Source organism: Coenobita brevimanus, chromosome 21 (genome assembly GCF_032717465.1).
Source record: "Coenobita brevimanus isolate Jiangsu-jjx chromosome 21, ASM3271746v2, whole genome shotgun sequence".
NCBI lineage: Eukaryota > Metazoa > Arthropoda > Malacostraca > Decapoda > Coenobitidae > Coenobita > Coenobita brevimanus.
The window spans coordinates 36,328,996-36,353,303 of NC_136974.1; the positions used below are offsets into that span (position 1 = coordinate 36,328,996).

Below are 24,308 nucleotides of genomic sequence, written 5' to 3' on the forward strand. Positions count from 1 at the left end.
GAAAGAAGAGTTGTGGACACATGTGGAAGCATGCAAGGAAAAGTTTGAAAGGAATGAAAGAGTGTTTTTGACTGGAGATATGAGTGGAAAAGTAGGGAATGTGAAGGTGGATGGAGTAGCTGGACAGTGAGGTGTGCCTGCAGAAGTGGATAAGAATGGCAGTGCTCTAGTGGACATTTGTGCAGGGAGGGGGTTGATGATAGCCAATACCCTATGTAGACACAAAATGACCCAGAGGTATAAATGGTGAGAGATGAGAGAGGGTGGGTAGTGAACTTAATGAACAGAAGGCAATGACTGATTATGTATGTGTGGATGATAGAATGAGAAGGCATGTACTGGATGCAATAGCAAACAGAGTCTGGGGCAGTGGACTTTCTGACCACCACATGGTGGTGGTGAAAGTCAAGGTTCAAATGAAATGGAGAAGTAGGAGAAGGGAAGGACAAGAGGAACTAGTCCATACATGGAGGGTAGAATGGTTGCAAGGGGATGGAAAAAAGGAAGAATATAAGGGAGAAGTGGAGGAGTGATTGGGTAAATATGATCTGGAGCAGATGGGGGATGTGGAAGGTATATGGAAGACATTCACAGAAGAAAGCTGTGCAGCATGTGAAGTGGTGTGTGGGGTGAAGAGAAGAATGGGGGTGCAAGGAACAGAATGGTGGAATGAAGAGGTGAGATATGCTGTGGCACAAAAGAAGAAAGCATATAATGAGTGGGTGAGAAACTGGGGCATGGAGGAAGCTGAGAGATGCAAGCGACAGTTATGTGTAGAGAGGATGAGACAAGTGAAAAGATTAGTAAGAGAGAATAAGAAGAGAGTGGATGAGGAATCTGGAGGGAATCTGAGTGTAAAGTGGAAGGAATGTAAGAAAATGTTCTGGAAAGAGGTAAAGAGAGTTAGACAGGGTAATCAGGCAGTAAGTCTGGGAGTGAACGAAAAAAATGGTAGATTGCTAGTGGAGAAGGGAGAAAAAGTGAGCAGATGAAGAGAACACTTTAACGAATTACTGAAAATACAGAATGAAAGCAATGCGGGTACAAGTGGCTGGGGAATGGCTGGGAGAGGGAAGGAGGTGAGAAGAGAGGAAGAAATAAGTAGGATGGAAGTAGATTGAGCCAGTGAAGGTTTGTATTCAAGGGGTTGTTGGGGTTTATTGATCATGTAATGTCACTCAGGGATGAGCGAGGCTGGTCACTCTCATCTTAAATGTCAGGACCAACTTGCCTAGCCACAGGCTCCTACATTCCTCATGAGACAACATAGGATGGATGAAGTAGTGGAAGTAATGAAGAAAGTCAAAATGGGGAAAGCCCCTGGAACTGATCAAGTGTGTGGTGAAATACTGAAGCATGGGGGAAAGATACCAATAAAATGGATTTGGGAGATGTGCAGATTGGCCTGGGAGGTAGGTGGAGTTCCGAAGGATTGAAAGCCAGGTATAGTTATTCCCCTATACAAAGGAAAAAGGGAAAAAAAAGTGTGTGGTAATCATAGGGGCATTTGTCTTCTTAGTGTAACAGGAAAAGCATAAGGGAGGATACTTAATGACAGAGTTAGGGAAATAAAAGAGAACTTAGTTGGAGAAGAACATGGAGGTTTTAGGAAAGGATGTGGTTGCGTTGATGAGATATTCGTTCTTAGGTCTATAGAGGAGAAGTTTCTAGAGAAGGGAAAGAAGTTGTATGCAGCCTTCATGGATTTGGAGAAAGTATGGTATATGACAGGGTGGATAGACAAGGAACGTTGAAAGTATTATGAATATATGGAGTAAATGGGAAGTTGTTGAATGCCATGAAGAGTATGTATGAGGGGATTAAGGCTGCAGTACGTGAGGATAGTGAACTGAGTGAATTTTTCTATTTGGACGTTGGAGTGAAACAGGGATGTGTCATATCCCCATGGTTGTTCAATCTGTACATGGATGGGGTTATAAAAGAGGTACAAGGTAGGGCAGTGGATACTGAAGCGACCCTAATAAGAGAGGGCAGTGTCTGGAAACTCCCTGTAGTGTTGTTTGTAGATGATACTGTATTGTTAGGTGAAGACGAAGGGGAACTGCAAGGCTTGGTGAACGAGTTTGGGAGAATGTGTAAGAAATGGAATCTAAAGGTGAATGTAGGGAAGAATAAAGTTATGGTCTTCAAGAGAAATGAAGCCACTAAATGGAGAGTGAGGCTCGATGAGGAACTGGAAAATGTGAGTGCATTTATGTACTGTACTTGGGTAGTGTGATGAGTAAGGATGGAAGTTTAGAGGGTGAAGTGCTTGAAAGGGTACAACAGGGAAGAGATGTTGCTGGTTCTTTGAAAGCAGTGATAAGGAACAGGGAAGTAAGCAAGGAAGTAAAAAAGTCGCTGCATAACAGTATTGTGATACCAGCCCTACCACATGGAAGTGAAGCCTGGACTTTGTTGGAAGGAAGACCCTGCACCATCAGCTGAGGAAGCGCAGTGGGTCATGTCCTCGACCACAGCCCTTTATACCCAGAAGAAGAAGCCTGGACTTTGTTAGATGGACACAAGTAAAGAGTGAGAGCAGTGGAAATTAGTTATCTGTGAGAAGCATGTGGAGCTGTGTGGGGGGACAGACCGACAAATGAGATAGTGAAGGAGCGTTGTGATGTGGATGTGATAGAAAGCATTAGGAGAAATACACTGAGGTGATGTGACCATGTGGAGAGGATGGACAGTGAGAGACTGATGAGGAGAGTGTATGCAAGTGAGGTGGAGAGAGGAGAGGGAGGGGGAAGCTGTGGATGAGATGAAGGGATAGAATGGAGAGGTATATGAGAGAGGGGGGTGTAAGCTGGGAACAGGGCAATGAAATGGCATTGGACAAGGCAATATGGAGGTGATTTGCTTGTGGCTACCCTTATGGGAATGAGGTATCTGGCAACAGATAGATAGGCTTTGCAGCAAAAAAGAACATATGAAAAGGAAACTCACAATGAGGTCTTAACCCTTGCTGAGCTGCAGACCTCATAAGAGGCATAATGAAGGTCTGGATGGGCCAAGCTACAAGTCTCATACGAGGTATGCTACAATTTACACTCTAAACAATGACTCGGGAGGTACTACCTTACAAACAATAACTCATAGGGATTAATGTATCGGAGAGCCACAAGGTACAGTAATTATGAAAGAACATATTACTATTTACAGTCAGTTTGTTTTTCACCAGACAGAACTAGTGAAATTTGCAAAACCTTGGTTATGAAGCTTGAATGGGTGTCTTTTGTTACTAGTTAAATCAAATGTAAAATATGACTACCCGTGAATCTGGTCATCAGAAGAGCTGACAGAAGTTACAGATCTTTTTCAGATTAAATACACTATAGTAGGTCACATTAAGTTTGATGTGGGGGTGCCCATCATCCACTCACTCAATATGAAGTGATGCCTACTTCTTCATGCATCTTTTCCATTCTTTTTCTACCCTCCTCTCTTTCTGTTTTCTCCCATCCTTCCAGTCAGCTCTTATTCTTCTTCTTTCCACTTCAAGTGACTGCACAACATAAGAAGCCTATTGGTTTTCTGCAACTCATGAAGCCAGTTACTAGGCAGGGTGGTAAAAATATAACCAACTTAGTAGGGTGAAGTGACGCCTTCCACGGTGCCAATGTTAAATGCGTAGATGAACAAAAACGAGGTGTCCATCCATGAACCAAACCTCTACACTCTTCCCCATCCCTTGCTGTGACATGGGAACATTAGTTCACTCCATAGGGCAACCATCCATGGGTGACTGCTTGACTGCAGCAGATGGGCTGGCTCAACCAGACAGACTGGGGTTGCTCAACAACACCTAAAGAAATAAACATTGCACTTACCTCCCAATGGTGAAATTCTCTAGTTCACATTTCCCCTCCTCAGCCATTATCTCAGCCAGTTCTTCTAATGATGGCAGGGTGTAGTATCCAGATCGTGTGCACTTAATCCCTAAAAAAGGAGAAAACTTCACTATTTGGCTATTCATAAAACCATGTCAACTGAATTGCCAAATTCATATAACACAACTTGACTGTACAATGGAAACTCAAGAAACTTGGCATGGCAATCCTTAAACCTTTAGTTAATCCTCTGGCTGAGGTGAGCTATTATGTGCTAAATATAATGAGGCATTAGCTGGATCAAGCTGGTTGGATGAATATTGAGAGAGGTACATCATCAGGGATTTGGCACCCCTTTTGAACGTGACAGCGTCCGGACTAACTCTGTCAGATATGTTTATGTGAAGCTACAAAACGTGGGGAATGTTTTTGGTGTATCCGATAGAGCCAGGATTCTGGGGTCTTGAACCCAATGATGAATGAATGGAAGCGTGGCCCATTGGACTGGGCAAAATTTGACTGTCTGGACATTGCTACTCCTCTCTCTGCCCTAGGGTGGGAAAGGAGGCCTGGATGATGATGATGATTAGCTGGAATAATTCAAAGGCCTTGTTTCAATTAAAATGTAAACCATTATTTTTAATTCTTTTTTTTTTTTTTTTTTTCTTTAGTACATTCTTTGCGGGGAGGGGAAGGGGGTGTGTGCAAATTTGGGCTAACAGGACACTGCTACTCCTCACCCTGCCCTAGGGTGGGAAGGGAGGTCCGAATAATGATAATGATGACATTCTTTTGAGCTGAATGAAATCAGATTACCTGAAATAAAGTAACTTGCATATACTGGAGCCAAATTGCTGAGCTTTACCGGGTATTTCTGTCGGCTAAGGAGCCTCGCTAGCACCAATTTCTTGTCCATATAATTCTGCTTATGGCAAGTCATTACTAGGTTGTAAGATACCTGGGCAATCTACATTAACCCCTGAAGGGTTGATTCTTTGTAAGGTAATTTACCTTCCCTGAGTCACTGTTTCATTATCAGTGTAAATTGTACCTCACATAAGGCCTGCAGGCTGGCCCATGCAGACCTTCATTGTTCCTCATATGAGGTCTGCACCTCAGCAACGATTAATATCTTGTAGTAGTAGTTGCAACCCCAAGCTTATCTCAGTGTGAACTGGGTGGACTGCAGGCTGAAGTTACCTTACTGCAAACCACCATCCTCTTTTCATGGGGACAGGGAGTTGAGGGACAACTGTATAATGGCAGCAGAGCTGACCAGTTATACCAGTGCCACCAAATGAAGGCATCCTTCTCGTGCACCTACAATGATATTTAAAAGGAATAAATTACACACAGGCAAATGAAATCACTAATGACGAGATGTAACAGTCTCATAAACCGACCAGAATATGGCCACTAATGTGTTTGCCTACCTGCTGGGTGTGGCTGTTCTGAGGACTTGTTCATCTCTGGCAGATCATCAGCATCTCCAGAGTTATTGAACAAGGACACATTGTTGTCACTGTTGTTAGTTTCTTTATTTTCTTTGTTGTCCTCTGGGTCCTCCTCCTCCTCCTCTTCTCTGACTCGAAGCTGATTCACATTCAGGTCAGCCAATGTATCATCTGCTGGTCGGCACTTGTCAGTCAGAGTAAGGCGCTTCACAGTGCCTCGACCCTGGGATTTGGGAGAAGGAGAAAGAGTAGTTATAATCTTCCTTCTATAACTTGGTAAAAAATTGCCAGCTCCCCATCTTGAAAGCTGAGCTGCTGCACACTAGAATATGATGCTATGCCATTTTTACTCTAACCTGGCCTAAAACTGGCACTTCTCCATCTTGAATAATGGTTTGTAACACCAAATTAATGGCACATTATGATGTCACTCATGAAGCGTTGTTGAAAGTATGCAGAGCCATAGTTTTGTCTTATTCTGCTACTGATGCTGTGAATTAGAATGAGAACAGGAAACTGAAAAAAATTTAAGGTAAGTACAGAAACAGTAAAAACACATGACTGCAATGTACATGTAGAAGCAAAATATTAACAAAATCAGCAAGAATCATACAGATTTGAGTGAGGCCTAATGGGAGTATACAGTAAGGTACAGGGATGAGAGCTGGGTGTTGACAATGCACTGACAAGGGATGAATGGTAATGCTAGTGACTGTTTACTGTCGAGAGGTGAGTGGTAATGCTTGTGCCTGTCTGCTGTTGAGAGACAAGTGGTGATGCTTGTGACTCTTTACTGTGAGGAGATGAGTAATAATGCTGGTGACTGTTTCCTGTTTGGTGGGAATGTCAAATGTTGAGATTTACACCTGCAAAAAAATAATTACCAACAAAAAATAAATAAATAAATAAATAAAAATAATAATAATAAGAAGAAGAAGAACAAAAAAAAATAAGACTAATAATGACTATATTTACTATGTTCAGTAGCAACCATATAACCAAATAAGATAACTAGTGGTCTCGAGGTTATTGCCCTCCAACTGGTTGTGGCCTATAAGGGTTTGCATATGAAGGTGGCTGGGGTTCATTGCTCACATAATGCCACTCAAGGATGCATAACTCAATTTTCACTGTAAATGTTAGGGCTATGTAGTCTAGCCCTGGGCCCCTAGTCTTGATGGCGTAATATCAAGGAGTGGATGGTAAAACAAATACAATAAGCATACAAATGAACCATAATAGAAAACTGGACTCACCTTAATAATATCTGGAGTGGGTGAATTATCATGCGATGGAGGTCCACTGCCTCTAAGAGGAGTAGCATCACCCAAGGGACTGACAGGAACAGTGAGAGGTGAAAGCACATCACCCCCTGAGAGGTCCCCATTCAGGCGAGGAGGAGACTCCTCAGTTTTGAATACCTTCAGGTTCAGTTTCCGCACACTTGGGTATTTCTTAGGCTTAAGGAAATCCTCAGAACTTTCCTCATTGGGGTCCTCTAGGCCTTTGAAAAGCCAGTGACGGTTATTTCTGCAGACAAAGGGAGAAGTGCATTTTATAAAATACAAATGGAAATTACAACTGGAGGGGAAAAAGCAAAAAAAATAACATGTCAACTGCACCTACAAACCAAGTTCCACTACATGTTTTCTTTTTTTAATTACACAGATATACTTAGCTATAATGAACACGGTCAAGAACATAAACTAAATACAGAACTAAACAAGTCTCAACAGGGTCGTCCAAGATTAAACAGATCTTAGAAGCTATGGGTGACTCTAAACTGAGTGACAAGCCAAATGGTCTCCTGTACACCAGGAAACTATTTATTACAGTGTGTGGTAACCATATAACCAAATTATTGCACCTGGTGGTTTAGTGGATACTTATGGTGCTCCACTTGGATTGAGCCTGTGTAGGTTTATATCCAGGAGTGGTTGGGGTTTACTGCTCACATAATGCCACTCACCGCTGAGTGAGGCTGGTCACTCATCTTAATGTCAGGACCAACTTGCCTAGCCCCGGGCTCCTATGCCCCTCATGAGGCAATGCAGGATTGGATGATGGATGGTTGGATGAATAGAAGTTAAATACAAAGTCTAATAGGCCACACAATAATACTCTTGCTGCAGATCAATATGGATTACTGTACATCTCATTAACACTACATGAAGTATTTCATCACAAGTTAACTCCAGTTTGATAACATTTTTTAACATTATTTTTATCATAATTCATCATCATCCAGACCTCCTTCCCCACCCTGGGGCAGGGTGAGGAGTAGCAATGTTTAGACACCCAAAGTTTGTCCAATTCAATGGGCCATGCTTCCATTCACTTATCGTTCAAGCCAACAAAATCCTGGCTCTATTAGATAGGCCAAAAAAATTTCACGTTCTGTAGCTTCACATATACCTACCTGACAGAATCAATCTGAATGTTGCCACATTAAAAAGGGCGGCATAATCCCTGGTTATGCACTTTTCCACACAAATTTCATCCATCCAGCTCGGTACCTAGAATCACCAACTTCCATACCGGTACCTCTCTTCCTCACAAAATCATCCAGCATTTCCCTCCACCTTCTACTTGGCCAACCTCGCCTCCTCCCTCCTTCAAATTAGCTTAGATATACCTTTTTTTATATTCATAAAATTCTGCTCAAATCTGAATATTGTTCACACAGGAGGTTAAATGTGGCTTTCAGTTACCCATCCAGTCAAGAAGTTTCCTGAACTGAATAAGAGCATCAAAAGTTAGCACAATCAAACTGAAAAGTATCAAACTGAACATCATGAAATTAAAGTTGTTAGCAATAACTGTACTCACCCCTGGTTATTGGTTTTGTTGACAGGCTTGGGACGAGGTTTGTTATTGGCCACGAGTGATGGTGACAGGACGTAGGTAGGCTTCAGACTTGAGATAGCTGGTTTTGAGCTCTGGTCACTTGGAGAGGACCCACTACTCTTCTCTGGAATTTGAATGAAGAAGCTTTAGTGTCCACACTCTCATACGGATGTCAGATTTTGATGTTACATAAAAATGATGTCAAGCTTTACAGCACTGCAGATGGGATTACGGAAGAATGTATGTTAAGTGCAAAGAGTACAGAGAATACAAAATTCTATGACGTGATTTGTTAAAGATCTGGAATAAAGATGTCTGTTGATAAGACAGATGAAGAAAGTGCCCTTAGATGATGCAGTCATGGAGAGAGTATGCACATAGGGCAGTGAAGTGTATGTGCAAGTTCAAAGGTGGGAGGAGGTATGGCAGGGTATGAGGTTGGATGGATATGGTACAGGGTAAATGTGTGTGTAAGAAACCATGGTATAGAAGCTGATAAGACAAGGGAATTGGCAGGGGACTGAGCTGACTACATGAATAATAAAAGGAGGAATACATAACACGGCCATGGCACCCCATTCTATCTTGACAGTTCATGCAATGACTCTTTGGCACATGTGAACCACAGCTGTGAAGAGGAAAACCATGTGCAGATAGATATGCCTATGAGTGAAGCCAGGATTGCTTTCTCTTTCCTTGTCTGGATGCTACATTATGCCGTGCTTGGGTGGGAAATGTCATGATGATGATGATGATGATAAAAAGCAAGAAAAATTGTTGAAAATTAATGTGAAAAGACAAGGAGCTAATTAGATACTGTACTGATTACAAAACAGCACAGGAATTTTTAACAGTAAGTCACTGTTATATTTATTCAAGGAAGGGAGAAAAACAAGAAACATACCATACTAACCATATGAAGGTAGACTGACCTGTGGCAGAAGAGAGTTTGGAGCCTCCAATGGGAATATCAAAGATTGGTTTCTCTGTCATGGCACGAACCAACTTGCCTAGGTCAGGGTAGATGCCACCCCCACCACCAGTCATGGTATTCGTCTGGCCCATGAACCCTAAAAATAAATTTAGCATTCAAATGGCATCACCTTTAGTGCCATCACATCAAATTCTAGCAAATAAATCATTTAATCATTAGACCTGAAACAATTATATCATAATATAACTACCGGTATGTATGAAAATCATGATATGCAACTTGTCATTGTTGATCAACCCCAGTCTGTCTGGACAAGCAGACCCATCACCCCTGCAACAGAGTTCCATGCAGTAAGCTGATGTTCCCTTGTGGTTGACAGCGCCTCGCCACAGCGAGGTGCAGGGAAAAGCGTGGAGGTTTGGTTCCTGGGTGGATGCCACACTTGCATCTCCACCCAGTTAACCCTTTCATGTTTAATACACGCAGTGCAAATATCACCCATTTGTTACCATTTGACGTACGCTGCATCTGTGCACTTATCACCCATCACCCACTCATTACCATTCGACGCCGGTTGTGCCAAACTAAAGTAGTGCATTGTTCTCACCCATTTCTGGGTGAGAACAATGCACTACTTGCGTCCCCGTGTATCCCTCCACCATGCTCAACCCACGCCGCACCCAGCGTCACCCCACTGCCCCAGTCAGTGTTCTACGAGCCTTCTCGAGCACAAGATAATTTCATTTCGCGTTCCATAAAATCGGCCCAAACTGACCAACAGTAATTCTTTGTACACCAAAATATAGCCGAATAAATTTCCCATAACTTGTTCTCATTATCGTTTACCATAAAAATTATATTTCCATTAGAAAAACCCTAGTAAAAAGAAAATTAATTACGGATTCGGCTGATCTTTTTAACAGTACCATAAGCAAGTACGTTTATTCAGGATTACAGTGGAAAAAAAAATTATGATTATCGAAGCACAAATAAGGGTGTGAGGATAAATTGTTTATGAACTATTCAGTGCGCGGGAACAGCGCAGTGACGGGGGGGTCTCTCAGTGTGTGGCCTTGGGTGCCGAGGCCCACGTCCCGAGTACTTGCTTGCGGTAAGACGCAGCCTGTGTCGAGTGGTAAAACATGGGTTAACAGGCACACCACAGAAGGCTCCACTTCACCCCATGATCTGGTTATATGATTACCACCTAGCATTGTAAATGGTTTCCATAACATGAAGCCATTAGGCTTGTCACTCATGTTTTGAGACATCTGATGTGGAAAGAAGAGTAATGAGTGACAGGAAAGAAATGGAGATGCAGGAAGAGAGGAAAGCAGACACAGAATGATAAATGTGAAAGAAGACACAGGCAGCATTACACCAAATGAGTAGATGATAGCTGCCACCACATATATGACAATAAGTCACTTATTCTAAGAAGATGTAATAACTACACATCATGAAGTATAAGAAACGTCCACAAAAAACAATATATATATATATATATATATATATATATATATGATATGACTTGCAAGGCCATATGACAAGATCAAATCAAATGCTACCACAATGATGGAAATAAAGTGGAAATGAAATTCATACCTGGGTTAGTATTAAAAAGTCCAGTGCTTCCAATGCTGGTGTTTGCAGGTGTTGTGTTGAAGAGGCCACCTCCTGTGGGGGCTCCAAGACCCTGACCCATGGTATTATTGCTTCCAAATGTACCAAAGCTCAGGCCACCTGGTTTCTGTTGATTGCTGTTCTGACCAAAGAGCCCAGCGTTGCCAAAACCTGTGTTGTTACCTATAACAGATCAACACAGTATTATTTTTGATGAACCATTAAAATTATACATGGCAGAAATGCAGTTTTCAAGAACAGCTGCATACAATAAGCAGCATAAAGGGTATACGAAACAGAACCCCGTATGACAATTTCAACATGGAAGAAAAGTGCAATGAAATGAGATGGGTTTTAATGGAAAGGATAAAAGCAGAGATGGAATACTGAAATGTAGCTGGTGTGTTGATGATTGTACAGTGTGCGTTAGTGCCTGCCATAATATACTATACTACAGTATATGAGTGTAACATATCAGAAGAGGAAGAACTGTGGAGAAATGTTTGATGTGCAGAGTGGATAAGAAAAGAAACATGATGATCCATTAGAGATGTCGAGTGACAAAGACAATTGACAACAAAGCAGAAGAGAGACTACTCAGAGGTATGATCATATGGCAAAATGAATTTACTAAAAACTGGGATTAATATGGATGCTTTTAGTTATTTATTTATTTATTTATCTTTTTAACATGCTGCTCCTGTTTTTGGTCTAAGTACCCCACGGATGGCTCGTCCAGCAAGCTACCGAAAAATAACCATCAAAAAGATTGTTGCACTATTGTTATTTGTTGCAATTTCCACATGAGTGTCTGAACTCATCCTTAATCCATGGTAAAATTAAACAACCTTGAGGACAGTTCGGACAGCAAAAGAAACAGCTGGAAAGAGCACGTGCATCATCCTCCAGTCTTCCCAAACATCTCTGAGACAAAGTTGGACATTTAAAAAAAAAAAAAAAAAAGGCTGGGTCAAAATGGACAGTCCTTACACTTCTCACTCTCCTCTCAAATAGCAGGACCAACTTGCCTAGCCCTGGGCTCCTATGCTCCTCATGGGGCAATGTAGGACTGGATAATGAATGACTGAATGAAATATGAAGATGGTTAGGCCTGTGAGGTGATGCATGGGTTTCTGGGAGTCTGAATGGTATGTGAATGTGTGTTTGGCACAATTCGCTGGGTATGCTGTTGATGGTTCTTCCACTAATCAAACTTTCTCTTCTCTTGCTTCTGGATTTATCTCACTCATTCTTCAGACCTTCCGTGGGAAAAACGTCAAGATGAAGAATATCCGTGTTCATAAAGAGAACAAGGAACTGTCCTTTGCATCTCCCTCAAAATGTTCAGCATGGGACAAGTTACAATGATGACTATGAACATTAGTGAGCTATGCTGTTCTTCTCAAGTACTCATGAAACGTTTTCCTATTAAATAAAGTGTTTGCTTTAGAAATGACAAAACATTCTTGACACAAAGTTTTTAAAATCTATTTCACACAACTTTACTAATACTACCAAAATGGAGTTAGTTAATAAGCACAGTGTTGATATATGAAAGTCTGTTCTAATCAGCAAAACAAAAAAACCATTTACTCTAACCATCCATTGTCCAAACCTTTACTGCTCCACCAAGAACATGACAGCCTTGGGCAAGGCTGCTCAATCCATACATTTAAGGGAAGAATGACCAGTCACTTACCCGTAAGCGACATTATAAAAGCAATAAATCCCAATCAGACCTCAGACTTAAGATCTTACGGGCCATATCCAGTTGGAGTGCTTCAACCCATTAGGTTTGTGTTAGTTGTATGGTTATCACCCATCATAGTAAATAGTTTCCTGAGTTGCAGAAAGCCATTTGTCTTGTCACTTAGTGCAGAGACACTTAGAGGTAGCAATGTGGCACAAAACTTGAGCAGATAAGTGGAATACCAAAACATAAAATATTACCAAAATTGGAGAATAGTCCAGTCTTGTTCTGGTTATTTTGTGTCCCAAACAACCCAGTGCCAGTATTTGTATTAGTTGCAGTGCCGAAGGGGGATGCTGTTGAGGATGTGCCAAATCCTGTACTTATTGGCTGTGTAATTCCAGCAGGCTTACTCCCAAACAGACCTCCACCTGAGTTCTGGGTGGAAAGGAATCCCCCTCCTGTCTTGTTCTGGTTCCCAAAGAGACCCCCTGTATTCTGCTGAAAAAGAAATTAATTATTAGAGTACTGTACTGTGACAGACAATGGTATCTCTCCATTAACCCTTCAGCTTGAAAATGTCCTTATCTTTTATTTTCACTGCTACCAGAGTACTGCATTATACATTCTCTGGAGCCCGACTCATTCAAAAGATCAAAATGGATAAGTATGAATGGAGAAACATATGACAAAAGCTGGCATGGCTTTAAAAATTCTGTTGTTGATAGAATGGCTTTTCTGTAGCTCTGTGCAAAGTGCTACTATACCTACACATGCCAGTACGGTCAACAGTCTGTAAATGTAAACCTAAACTTTCTTACACAAATATGAGTGCACCGGGAAAGCAGAAATTCTTCTAGCCATTTACCAATATGATTCCTTACTGGTACCCTAAAACCTGATAACAACATTTATAAGAGAGTTCCTACCAAATTCATAATCCATAAGACAGTCAAAAGCTTAGTCTACAACAATATGCTATAAACCAGGTCAAAGAGAGCAAACCAAACATCATCATATATACAGTATATATATATATATATATATATATATATGTACGTATCCCACCTGCTGCTGTGTATTTTGTCCCAAATGGAATCCCAACCCAAAAGCAGGCTGTGGCTGCTGTGAGGTTGAACCAAAAAGTGAGGGCGTTGTTGTTGCTGTGTTTCCAAAAGTGAATCCTCCTGACTTTTGTTGTGTGTTCTGGGTGAAGGAGAAGCCTGTGTTGGCTGTGGTGCTGGGCTGACCAAAGGCTGGGGTGCTGGTGTTCGTTCCAAACAGGCTGCCTCCAGATGTACTGCCAAACCCTGAAAATACAATGCCACATGATATCATCATCATCATCATCACCATAATAATGATCACCACCACCATAATGATGATAATCATCATCATCATCATCATCATCCTGACCACTTTTTCCCACCTATGGACAGTATGGGATAAGAATCCACAGAACAAAAGAGAAAGCATGAAAGAGGTAGTACTATCAACAGTATATCAAGTGTAATGAGACAGACACTTTGTACAGTATGTCATTATCCCTCTAGAGACATCCGTTTAAAATTATTGGTAAATGAAATGACAGGCAACACCTAGACGAATAAATTCAACAACAAGTGGATGTAACAGGCTGAATGCTCTATGATATGTTCTACACATTTATTAATGCACTATCACACTTCTAATCCTAGCTATTTCCTATTTTCATGTGGTTAAGTATATGAAATATACAGTTCTCTGCTCTCCCTCTCCTAACCCACCAAAATACAGGAACTAACAAGTCCCTGCCAAGTATTGCCAAGGAACAGTCTCCTACTGGATGATAACCATACATATGTACTGTGTATACAATGTGGGTATGACAGCAATACATATGTACAGCCATTCAGTGATCTCCCCTGACAACACACAGAATGGACACGAATGTAAGTATGCTGTTAAGTATGACAGCACCCGACCTTGTCTGAGCACCAAGGGTGACCTTGACCTTGGGAGCAGATGGTTGGTTGTTGTGTACAACACATCGTCATGGCATAGTGAACAACTGTGTGAAGTTATACTGAACTCTGTCCATGCATGTGGAAGTTACAGCGTGGACACGAAATTGCGGACGGACATACTGACATACTAGTGGAACCACGCAAACCTATATTCCCCATCCGGTTTGACCAGTAGGGGACTAAAAACATGCCTGTAGGATAATTTGAAACCATTAGCAGAGGATGACATCATTATGCATGCCAAATCTCTTAATTTCATCTCTGAAACCACACCATCCACAAGAACATTATTAAGACCTGAACATTTGAACTGTTTACTCCTAACTCAACAAAAGAGAATGGAACAAACACTACATTATTCAGATTTTGCTGAATCTGACCAATAAAAATATCAATGTCTACTTGAAATGGTTCATACACTCATTAGGCCTGGAAATACAGTAATCCCTCAATTATCTGGATGTCCAATATCCGAACAATCCATTATTCACATGCTGTGACCTGGCTGTTCAAAACCATTATTCATACATTTTTCCATTTTATCCAGACAAAATGCTTGCGTCTGGGTGGAATTTATGGCTGAGTGAACATTTTCACTCAGCAGAGCTGTTTATTTCATGTCACTTTAGGGTATGGCCCTGAGGTGGTGACTGCTTGTCTGTGGTTCATGGGTCTGATTGACCATGGGAATTGCTTGGCTGTTGTTTACAGATCTGCTTGACCAGATAAAGTAGTGTAAAACACAAGGAACAAGTGCTGTACGATGTACTGTAGTGGTCATTTACAATGGCTCTCAAAGTTAGGATCTGTACGAAGGGGGGCCGGGGGAGAAGTCCCATTATCCAGATGGATCCACTATCCACACGTGCCTTTGGCTCCATTACGTCGGATAATCCAAGGATTACTGTATAATCATTATCTGAATCACGTTCACTGCAGGGCTGAACCTTCTGTTCAGGAGTGACAGCCAAAACTAACCCTCCCCTATACTGGCAATGGATAAATCAGGACATTATATGTGTATAGTAGTTATGGAAATTCACATTAAAGTGCTGTGCTGGTTATGTTTCTGTAAGACTGCGGTTGACAGTACTGTATGTCATCCATATGAAGCATCATCATCATCATCTAGCTAATCATCGGTTGCCGCATGAGGAACATAGTAGCCTGGGGCTAGGTAAGTTGGTCCTGACATTCAAAATGAAAGTGACCAGCCTCATTCATCCCTGAGTGACATAACATAAGCAATTAACCCCAACCACCCCTTGGGTATAAACCTGCACTGGCTCCATGCAACTGGAGTTCCTTAACTGTCCACTAAACCTCCAGTAACCATAATTTGGTTATATGGCTACCATCCAGCATTTGGCTTGTCACACAGTTTAAAGTCACTCATAATGAAGGAAAGAATGACAGAAGTGAAGGAAGAAAAGAAGGAAGGAAGAGAGGAAAGGGCGGTCACCCAAGAGCAGCACTACATCAAGTGAGTGGATGGTGAGCACCCCCACCTACTGAGTGAAAATTTATGCAAGCAATTTAAGACAAACAACTAACACTCACTTTAAATGCTGCCCAAGGATCAGGTTTCAAATTACAGCTATTCAGAGAAACAGATTAGAAGCTGAACATTCTATCAACGAGCCACTGTACTTGTTCGGAAACTACAGGTACAATGTCAATTTTCCTGCGTAATCAGTTCCAGAGCGTTGCCGAAAGAACCGTTATGCCACTTTAACAGAGGCCATTACGTTGCATATAATAATTCAACGAGGAGCAATGTAGGTCCTATACAATAGTTCAGCAATACACCTCTGACCCACTACCCTTCAGTGTAATCACTCTCATATTCTAACCTGAGTTTTTATGGAATAACTGCACCTGGTTCATTATCCTGTTACTGTACCTGCTAGGTACACTTCATTACTCTGATGCTGTCAAAAATATTTCTTCATCACTCGATCATGCTCAGTACTCTTACCATCTATCAAATAAAGTTCCTTTGTTTCTCTGAATCACTGTCTCAATAGCATTTAAATATCTATTCCTTTTGCTTCTTTATATTATAAACAGCTGACAAACCATTACCACATGAGACACACAATTTCTGCACAGTCCAGTTTTTTCAACAGTTCTATTATAAACAGCTGACAAACCATTACCACATGAGACACACAATTTCTGCACAGTCCAGTTTTTTCAACAGTTCTACCCTGTTCAGTTCCCTGCCCCCCATACTAAAATAGTTTTACTGCATTAAATCCACCAAACAGCTGTTTATACACCAGTATGACCTGACAGGTGAAAGAAAATACAGTACACGTAAAGATACAGGTGGCCAGTGTAGTAAGTCACTGAGGAGCTATATATTGGTTACTGTGGAAATGGGGTGCCTCGTGGCGACTGACTTTCATGTGTAAACAACCCCGAAACATAATAACACTTTATGCACTCCACACTCACTTATAAAGTGTCTCAGACGATACCAGTGATTTGACTGAGGTAGTAATTCAGAATAAACTGAAGCAGTAATACAGTATTTAAGGGTAACTAAAAGAACGAGGAATGTGATGAGAAGTGTTGTATTCACAAGAGCAGAAATTGATGGTTAGGAATGGTTGACTGTGAGTAGTTCGTATTCACAGACAAAATACACCAATAACTGGATGATGGATGGCTGGAACAATGCTGGCTCACACAGTCGGTTAGGAGAAATATAAGAGAAAAGGGTCGTCTGGTTCACAATCGACAGCAGCAGAAGTGGTGTAAACATTCCTGATTCAGTCCCTGCTGTCATTTGGGGTGTTATTACTAAGATATTAAGCAAAATGTGAGTGAAAATTTGTGGCCCCTGAACCAGCTAACATTTATTTCCATTTACTATTTTTTTTGGCTACTGAGAGCTCCATCACTGTGGTAGCTTAGCAGACCAATAACAACATTCGAGGAGGTTTGACTGTATTGAAATAGACTGGTGTTTACAGAATGTGTGACACCACCCCTGACACTTGCATATTTCTTAGATGCCAAAGCTAGGGTTAAATGTAAGTAAAGTTAGCTAAGAATCAGACAGAATACTGGGATCAACACCAAGACATGCACCATAAACAAACCAAGACAGCAAGTGCTACACACTACAGTATGTGTGGCTATCAGGTACAATAGTTCAACATATGCAGGAACTTCAAGTGTCCTCTCATAATTTTGTCCAGATTAAAAGAGATGCTAAACCATCTGATGCCGGTAAATTAGTAAAGTACCTGTATTAATCCTACAACACTACTACATTTACACTAATAATGGTTTTACAAACTTAAGACTTCCAAAAAATGCAGTACTGTCAACACTGTATTACAAGCCTGACAAACTTCACCTATATCCAAAGCTACTTACCAGTGGATGTGCCAGTTCCAAAAAGAGACTTGTTCTCTGGAGGTTTGGATCCAAACAGTGAAGTGCCAGCAGAAGTGCCAAAAAGTCCTGTTGATCCCACTGCCTGTGGCTGCTGAGGCTGTGTCTGTGTCTGCCCAAATCCTGGCAGTGTGGTGCCTTGTCCTGGCCCTTTGCGATTAGCTAAGTAATCCTCAACACGAAGTTCCTCCAGAGATTTATTTTCATATTCCTGTAAAAACAAAATGTGACTGGTTAAGTAATCCGCAACCTGAAGCTCTTCTGAAGATTTGTTTTTATATTCCTGTAACAACAAAATGCAGCTAGCCAAGTTATCATCAACCCCAAATTCTTGTAACTTGTTTTTGTATCTCCCAGCAAGATTTTCAAACTGGGGGTACCGGTTAATAAAGTACAGCCTTCAAAAACCCTTCTAACATCAGGGCTATTCTAGTTTGAATAAAGCTGTCTGATAACAGTACGAAGCTAAAGCTACATCACGAAGAATGGGTAAAAAATAAATCTCTCTCTCTCTCTCTTACACACACACACACACACACACACACACACACACACAACTGGGTTATACACTACCTTCATAGTGGTGATGACTTCAATGCGAGTGCGTATGTTGGAAGAAACACCATTCCTTGTCATGGTGTCGCTGCCGGTCACAGGTTCATACTTTACTGTTGTACCAGTAACAGCTCCTCCTCCAGCACCAAAACCTGAAAACAGAATAACCCAATTGAAAAGTTAGTGCATGGTGGATTCTTACCATGTTAAGCTTCAGACAAAAATGCTGTACCGCATAATACTGCCACAAAATTCAAGCAAATTATTACACCATCAACATCATCATCCGGGCCTCCTTTCTCACCCTTGGGCAGGGTGAGGAATAGCAATGTCCAGACAGCCCAAGTCTGCCCACTCCAATGGGCCATTCTTCCACTCACTCATTATTCAAGCCTGCGGAATTCTGGATCTATCTGATACACAAAAAACTTTCACCAAATTCTGTAGCTTCACATATACGTATCCGATAGAGTCAATCTGAACACTGTCACGTTAAAAAGGGGTGCCAAATCCCTGATCATGCTCTTCTTCTCACAACATTCATCCAGCCAGCTCAATCTCTCGTCACTCCCCTAGCCTCACCGACTTCCATGCCTCTCTTCCTCACACACTCATCCACCATATCCCTCCACCTTCTCCTTGGCCTATTCTGCCTCCTACCTCCATCAAATTTGCTCAGATTTACCTTTTTCACAACACTATTGTTATCCATTCTCTCCACATGACCATACCATCTCAGTACACTCTCTTCAATTTTGGTCTCCACAGACTTCCTCACTCCCTTTCACAAATCACATTATTTCATATCCTCTCCACTCTCTGTGCTCCATATACATTCCTCAGCAGTCCCATCTCCACTTCTCTCACTTCTGACTTCTCAATTTCATGCCAAAGAATAGTCTCACATCCACAAGTTAAAGTTGGCACTAACACTCCATGTAAGCCTCATGCAGATGCAACACTGAAGCCTCTGTTCCTTATCAAGGCCTTCGTAGCACCAGCTACTTTCCTTCCTTGTGTCACTCGAATTTCCACTTCTTTTGCACATTTTCCTCTCTTTTCTATCACTGTACCCAGATATTTGAACTCTCTCACCAATTCCAGTCTCCCTCCATTCACCGTAACATCACACTGGGAGTAACCTTCTCTCTCGATTACCATCAATTTACTTTTTTTTACATTTTACTCTCAAGGCATGATGATCACTGACATCAGCAAAACTCTGCACTAGTCAACCAAGTTCTTGTCCGATATTTGCATATAGCACTGCATCATCAGCCTACAACAAATTTGAGTTATTCCATCCATCACCATTCATTACCAACTCCACCCCTCTCTCCATTACTCGTGTTTTTATTTCTCTCATCACCCCATCCATATAGCCTATACACTGAACAACTATGGGGACATCACACAACCTTGTCGCACGTCCACACTGATCGTGGACCATTCACTTAGATGCCCATTTACCCTTACACATGCCTCACTACCATCATAAAACCTCTTGGCGGCATCCAGCAACTTACCATCTACACCATACATGCATAAAACCTTCAACAATCCTTCTCTGCCTACTTTGTCGTATGCTTTTCCTGAGCCGTAAATGCCATAAACACCTTATAGTCCTCCTCACAAGCCTTCTCCACCATCTGTCTCACTGCAAATATTTAATCCACACATCCTCTGCCACTCCTAAAGCCACCCTGTTCATCACTCACTAGGGCTTTTGATATCTCCCTTACTTTCTCTATAATAATTCATATACCTTCTCTACAACACTCAATAAACTTATGCCACGATAATTCTTACACTCACTTCGCTCGCCTTTATTTTTGTACAGGGGAACAATCACCGCCTTTTTCCATTCTGCTGGCACAGTTTCACTCATCCATGCCGACTTACATACAAGCACTTCATTCTGCTCTCTCCACTACACTTAATCATCTCTGCAACCCATTTTTATTTCCGTCCTACCTGGTAGCAGTTTGGATTCTACACTCAAATAATTCAATTAATTATAACACTCTAAATTATCTAAAAACTGCCTGAACAATGTAAACCCAAAACAATACTACAGGCGGTCCCCATTATACAAACAGCTGACTTAGAATTTTCAACTATACGAAAGTAGAAACCGTAGCTACTTCAAAATTTGAACTTTTCCCAGGATAGTGATATGCAGTACGATACTCTCTCGTGAAACTGGGCAGCAGCAGTGAACCAAGTCCCAGTCTACCCTGGCTAGTGTAAACAACAGATGCTCCGCTGCTCTCCCGTGGTCTGTGTAGCCAGCGCTTTTTGGGATACCCCCCTGTATCTACAATGTGTTTTGTGCATCCACTATGTCTACAAAATCCCCATCTGTCCCTCCTGCTACTGGTGAGAAGGCAGTTACTCGTGAGATGGTACTCAACTGCCAAGCACGAAGGCAGCAAGCCCATAGGTTCCGGAACAATTCAGTGTCAGGAAGATTCCCAGTCATTTACATATCAATTTACTTAGCAAGTATACTAGTTTTTAAGTTATATGAGATATAAAAAGGACGATGGTTTATTGAATTCACTGACAGGAAGATTCTCCGTCATAAAAAGGACAATAGTTTATTGAATTCACTGTCAGGAAGATTCCCCGTCATTTATTTACATATCAAAATACTTAGCAGGTATACTAGTTTTTGAGTTATATTAGTTACAAAAGTGATGATGGTTTATTGTTTTTATCATCCATCCATCATCCAATCCTATGTTGCCCCAAGTGGAGCTTAAGAACCCAGGGCTAGGCAAGTTGTTCCTGACATTTAAGATGAGAGTGACCAGCCTCTCTCATCCCCGAGTGGCATTACGTGAGCAATAAACCCTAACCACCCGGTGGATATAATCCTACACAGGTTCAATACAAATGAAGCACATTAATTACCACTAAACCACCAGGTGCCATAATTTGGTTATAAGGTTACCACCCAGCACAGTAAGTGGTTTCCTGGTGTACAGGAAACCATTTGGCTTGTCACTCAGTGCAAAGTCACCCATAGGCAGAAGAAAGAGGAGAGAATGAAGGAAAGAAAGACAGAAAAGAAAGGATGGAAGAGCGGAAAAGGCAGACACCCAAAGCACCACTACATTGAGTGAGTGGATGGTGAGCACCCCCATCTACCACCATAAATGTAAAATATGGCATCAAATAGTCGATATTAAAGGAAAAAATATTATACTGAAAAATGAATCAGGCAGTGTATGATAACCTTCACTGTTTATCAGGCTACATAATGAGATATCAGCATTTGTCTAGCTGTGTAATAACTTTAAATGAAAGATCAATATATATCAAAATTATATGAATAACCTACACATTTTACATGCACAGTATATAAATATGTAAGTCTGAGATTCTCGGTCTACTGATGGGGTCGATGGGGAATTGATGGGGAACTGTCTGACAATGAATTGTCTAGACGGCAACTGGTCCTGCTTTTGTTGTGACAACAAATCGTCCTGATAGGGAATTGTCCACAAATCGGCCCATAATGGCCATCACAAATGAACCTGGACTATCACAACTGATCTATCTATCTATCTATTGCCAGACGCCTCAATCCCGTTTGGGGTGGCCACAAACAAATCGCCTCCAAGTCGCCCTGTCCCCCGCCATTTCACTGCCCTGCTCCCAACTCACACCCCCCTCTCTCATATACCTCTCCACCCCATCCCTCCATCTCATCCTCGGCCTCCCCCTCCCTCTTCCCCCCTCCACCTCACTCACATACACTCTCTTCGTCAGTCTTTCACCCTCCATCCTCTCCACATGGCCAAACCACCTCAGTGTGTTCCTCATAACGCTTCCTATCACATCCACATCCACACCACAACGCTCCTTTATATCCTCATTCGTCAGCCTGTCTCTCCACGTGACTCCACAGGCTCCTCTTAAATAACTCATTTCCACTGCTCTCACTCTTGACTTGTATCCTTCCAACAATGTCCAAGCTTCACTTCCGTACGTTAGAGTTGGTATCACAATACTGTCATGTAGTAACTTTTTCACTTCCATGCTCACTTCCCTGTTTCTTATCACTGCTTTCAAGGAACCAGCAGCCTTTCTTCCCTGCTGTACCCTTTCAAGCACTTCACCCTCCAAACCTCCATCCTTACTCATCACACTACCCAAATACTTAAACGTACTCACATTTTCCAATTCCTCACCATCCAACCTCGCTGTACATTCACTAACTTCACCTCTCTCAAAGACCATCACTTTACTCTTCCCTACATTCACCTTTAGGACACACTCTCTCAAACTCATCCACCAAGCCTTGCAGCTCCCCTTCGTCTTCACTCAACAACACAGTATCATCTGCAAACAACAGTACAGGGAGTTTCCAAACACTATCCTCTCTCACCAGGGCCACTCCAACATCCACTACCCTACCTTGTACCTCTTTTATTACCCCCATCCATGTACAGATTGAACAACCATGGAGACATGACACATCCCTGTTTCAAACCAACTTTCAAAGAGAAAAATTCACTTAGTTCACCATCCACACGCACTGCAGCCTTCGCACCATCGTACATACTCTTCACAGCATTCAACAACTTCCCATCTACTCCATATATTCTTAACACTTTCCACAATCCTTGTCTATCCACCCTGTCATATGCTTTCTCCAAATCCATGAAAGCCGCATACAACTTCTTTCCCTTCTCTAGAAACTTTTCCACTAAAGATCTAAGAATGAATATCTGATCTACACAACCTCTTCCCTTCCTAAAGCCTCCCTGTTCTTCTCCAACTAATTTCTCTGTTCTTTCTCTAACTCTGTCTGTAAGTATCCTACCATACACTTTTCCTATTATACTAAGAAGACAAATGCCCCTATGATTACCACACACTTCTTTTTCCCCTTTTCCTTTGTACAAGGGAATAATTATACCTGACTTCCAATCCTCCGGGACTCTACCTTCCTCCCAGGCCAATCTGCACAACTGATTATCTCAGTAAAGTATTCAATAAATAACATGAGATATTCAACATTTTATTATAAAATGGGCTTTATATTAATGATTTTGCCCAACTGTAGGACAATGTAAGCGTTCTAAGCATATTTAAGGCAGGCTTGGCTAGGCTATGATGTTTGATTGGTTAAGCGTATTAGATGCATTTTCGACTTACAGAAAATTCAACTTACAGCCAGTTTCTCAGAATGTAACTCGATCGTAAGTCGAGGACCACCTTTATATATTAGATTAAAAAAAAAGATTATGCGTATTTGGTACAAAATTCAGACATAACAAATGATGACTGGTATAAAATGCCTAAAGATTATATCCATCCTGGTACACCCACTTTAACCCCTAGAGTACTATGACTGACAATCATCAGTTAGCTAGTTTGCCATGTAGAGTCCTATGACTGACAATCGTAGAAGGTCTGTTACAAACTGCCGAGCACTAAGCCAGACTGTTTTATGATGAAAATGGCTCCTACCCAATCAGAACTAGGGGATGTGGTGGTGGGAAGGAAGATCCCGCCCCCTCACTAGGTCTGTGGGGGGACCTCCCCCCCCCAGCCACCTCTCCACCTCCCTCTGGCTGATTGGATACAGCTTGCTCTGTCCCCTCCCACCCCAAACTACTCAACCATCCCATATCTACATCGTATGGGGAGGGGAGTGTCTCTTGCCCGCTCACCCTCCCCAAGCCTCCCCCCCTTTACATCTAATGATGCAGAAATTTCCCTGCTATGAATGCTCTTTGATGTTTCCTCTTGCAATAATACCCTGCCACACCACCTCCCTGCACTGGGGGTGTGTCTCATCCCCCCTCACCTTCACCAAAGACCCCCCCACCCCACCTCCACCTTCTCCCCTCCCAATTCTTTGTCCCAAACATGGAACACTAATTTCCCTGCCATGATCAGCCTGTGTATTCACCAATTTTTTTTTTTTTTTTTTTTTAA

General features: G+C 41.8%; 1 protein-coding gene across 1 annotated transcript in view; it reads right to left on the reverse strand.

Annotated features, from left to right (window-relative positions):
• The window catches only part of Nup98-96 (nuclear pore complex protein Nup98-96), a 101,196-nt gene that overhangs the window by 68,121 nt on the left and 8,767 nt on the right, over positions 1 to 24,308 (reverse strand). Inside the window, exons 5-14 of the mRNA XM_080266603.1 lie at positions 18,372 to 18,505; positions 17,781 to 18,009; positions 13,453 to 13,694; positions 12,645 to 12,882; positions 10,677 to 10,877; positions 9,070 to 9,207; positions 8,120 to 8,261; positions 6,547 to 6,820; positions 5,270 to 5,513; positions 3,837 to 3,945 (exon numbers count right to left, since the gene is read on the reverse strand). Of these exons, the coding sequence (XP_080122729.1) occupies positions 3,837 to 3,945; positions 5,270 to 5,513; positions 6,547 to 6,820; positions 8,120 to 8,261; positions 9,070 to 9,207; positions 10,677 to 10,877; positions 12,645 to 12,882; positions 13,453 to 13,694; positions 17,781 to 18,009; positions 18,372 to 18,505 (1,951 nt within the window). The remainder of the gene's footprint in view (positions 1 to 3,836; positions 3,946 to 5,269; positions 5,514 to 6,546; positions 6,821 to 8,119; positions 8,262 to 9,069; positions 9,208 to 10,676; positions 10,878 to 12,644; positions 12,883 to 13,452; positions 13,695 to 17,780; positions 18,010 to 18,371; positions 18,506 to 24,308) is intronic.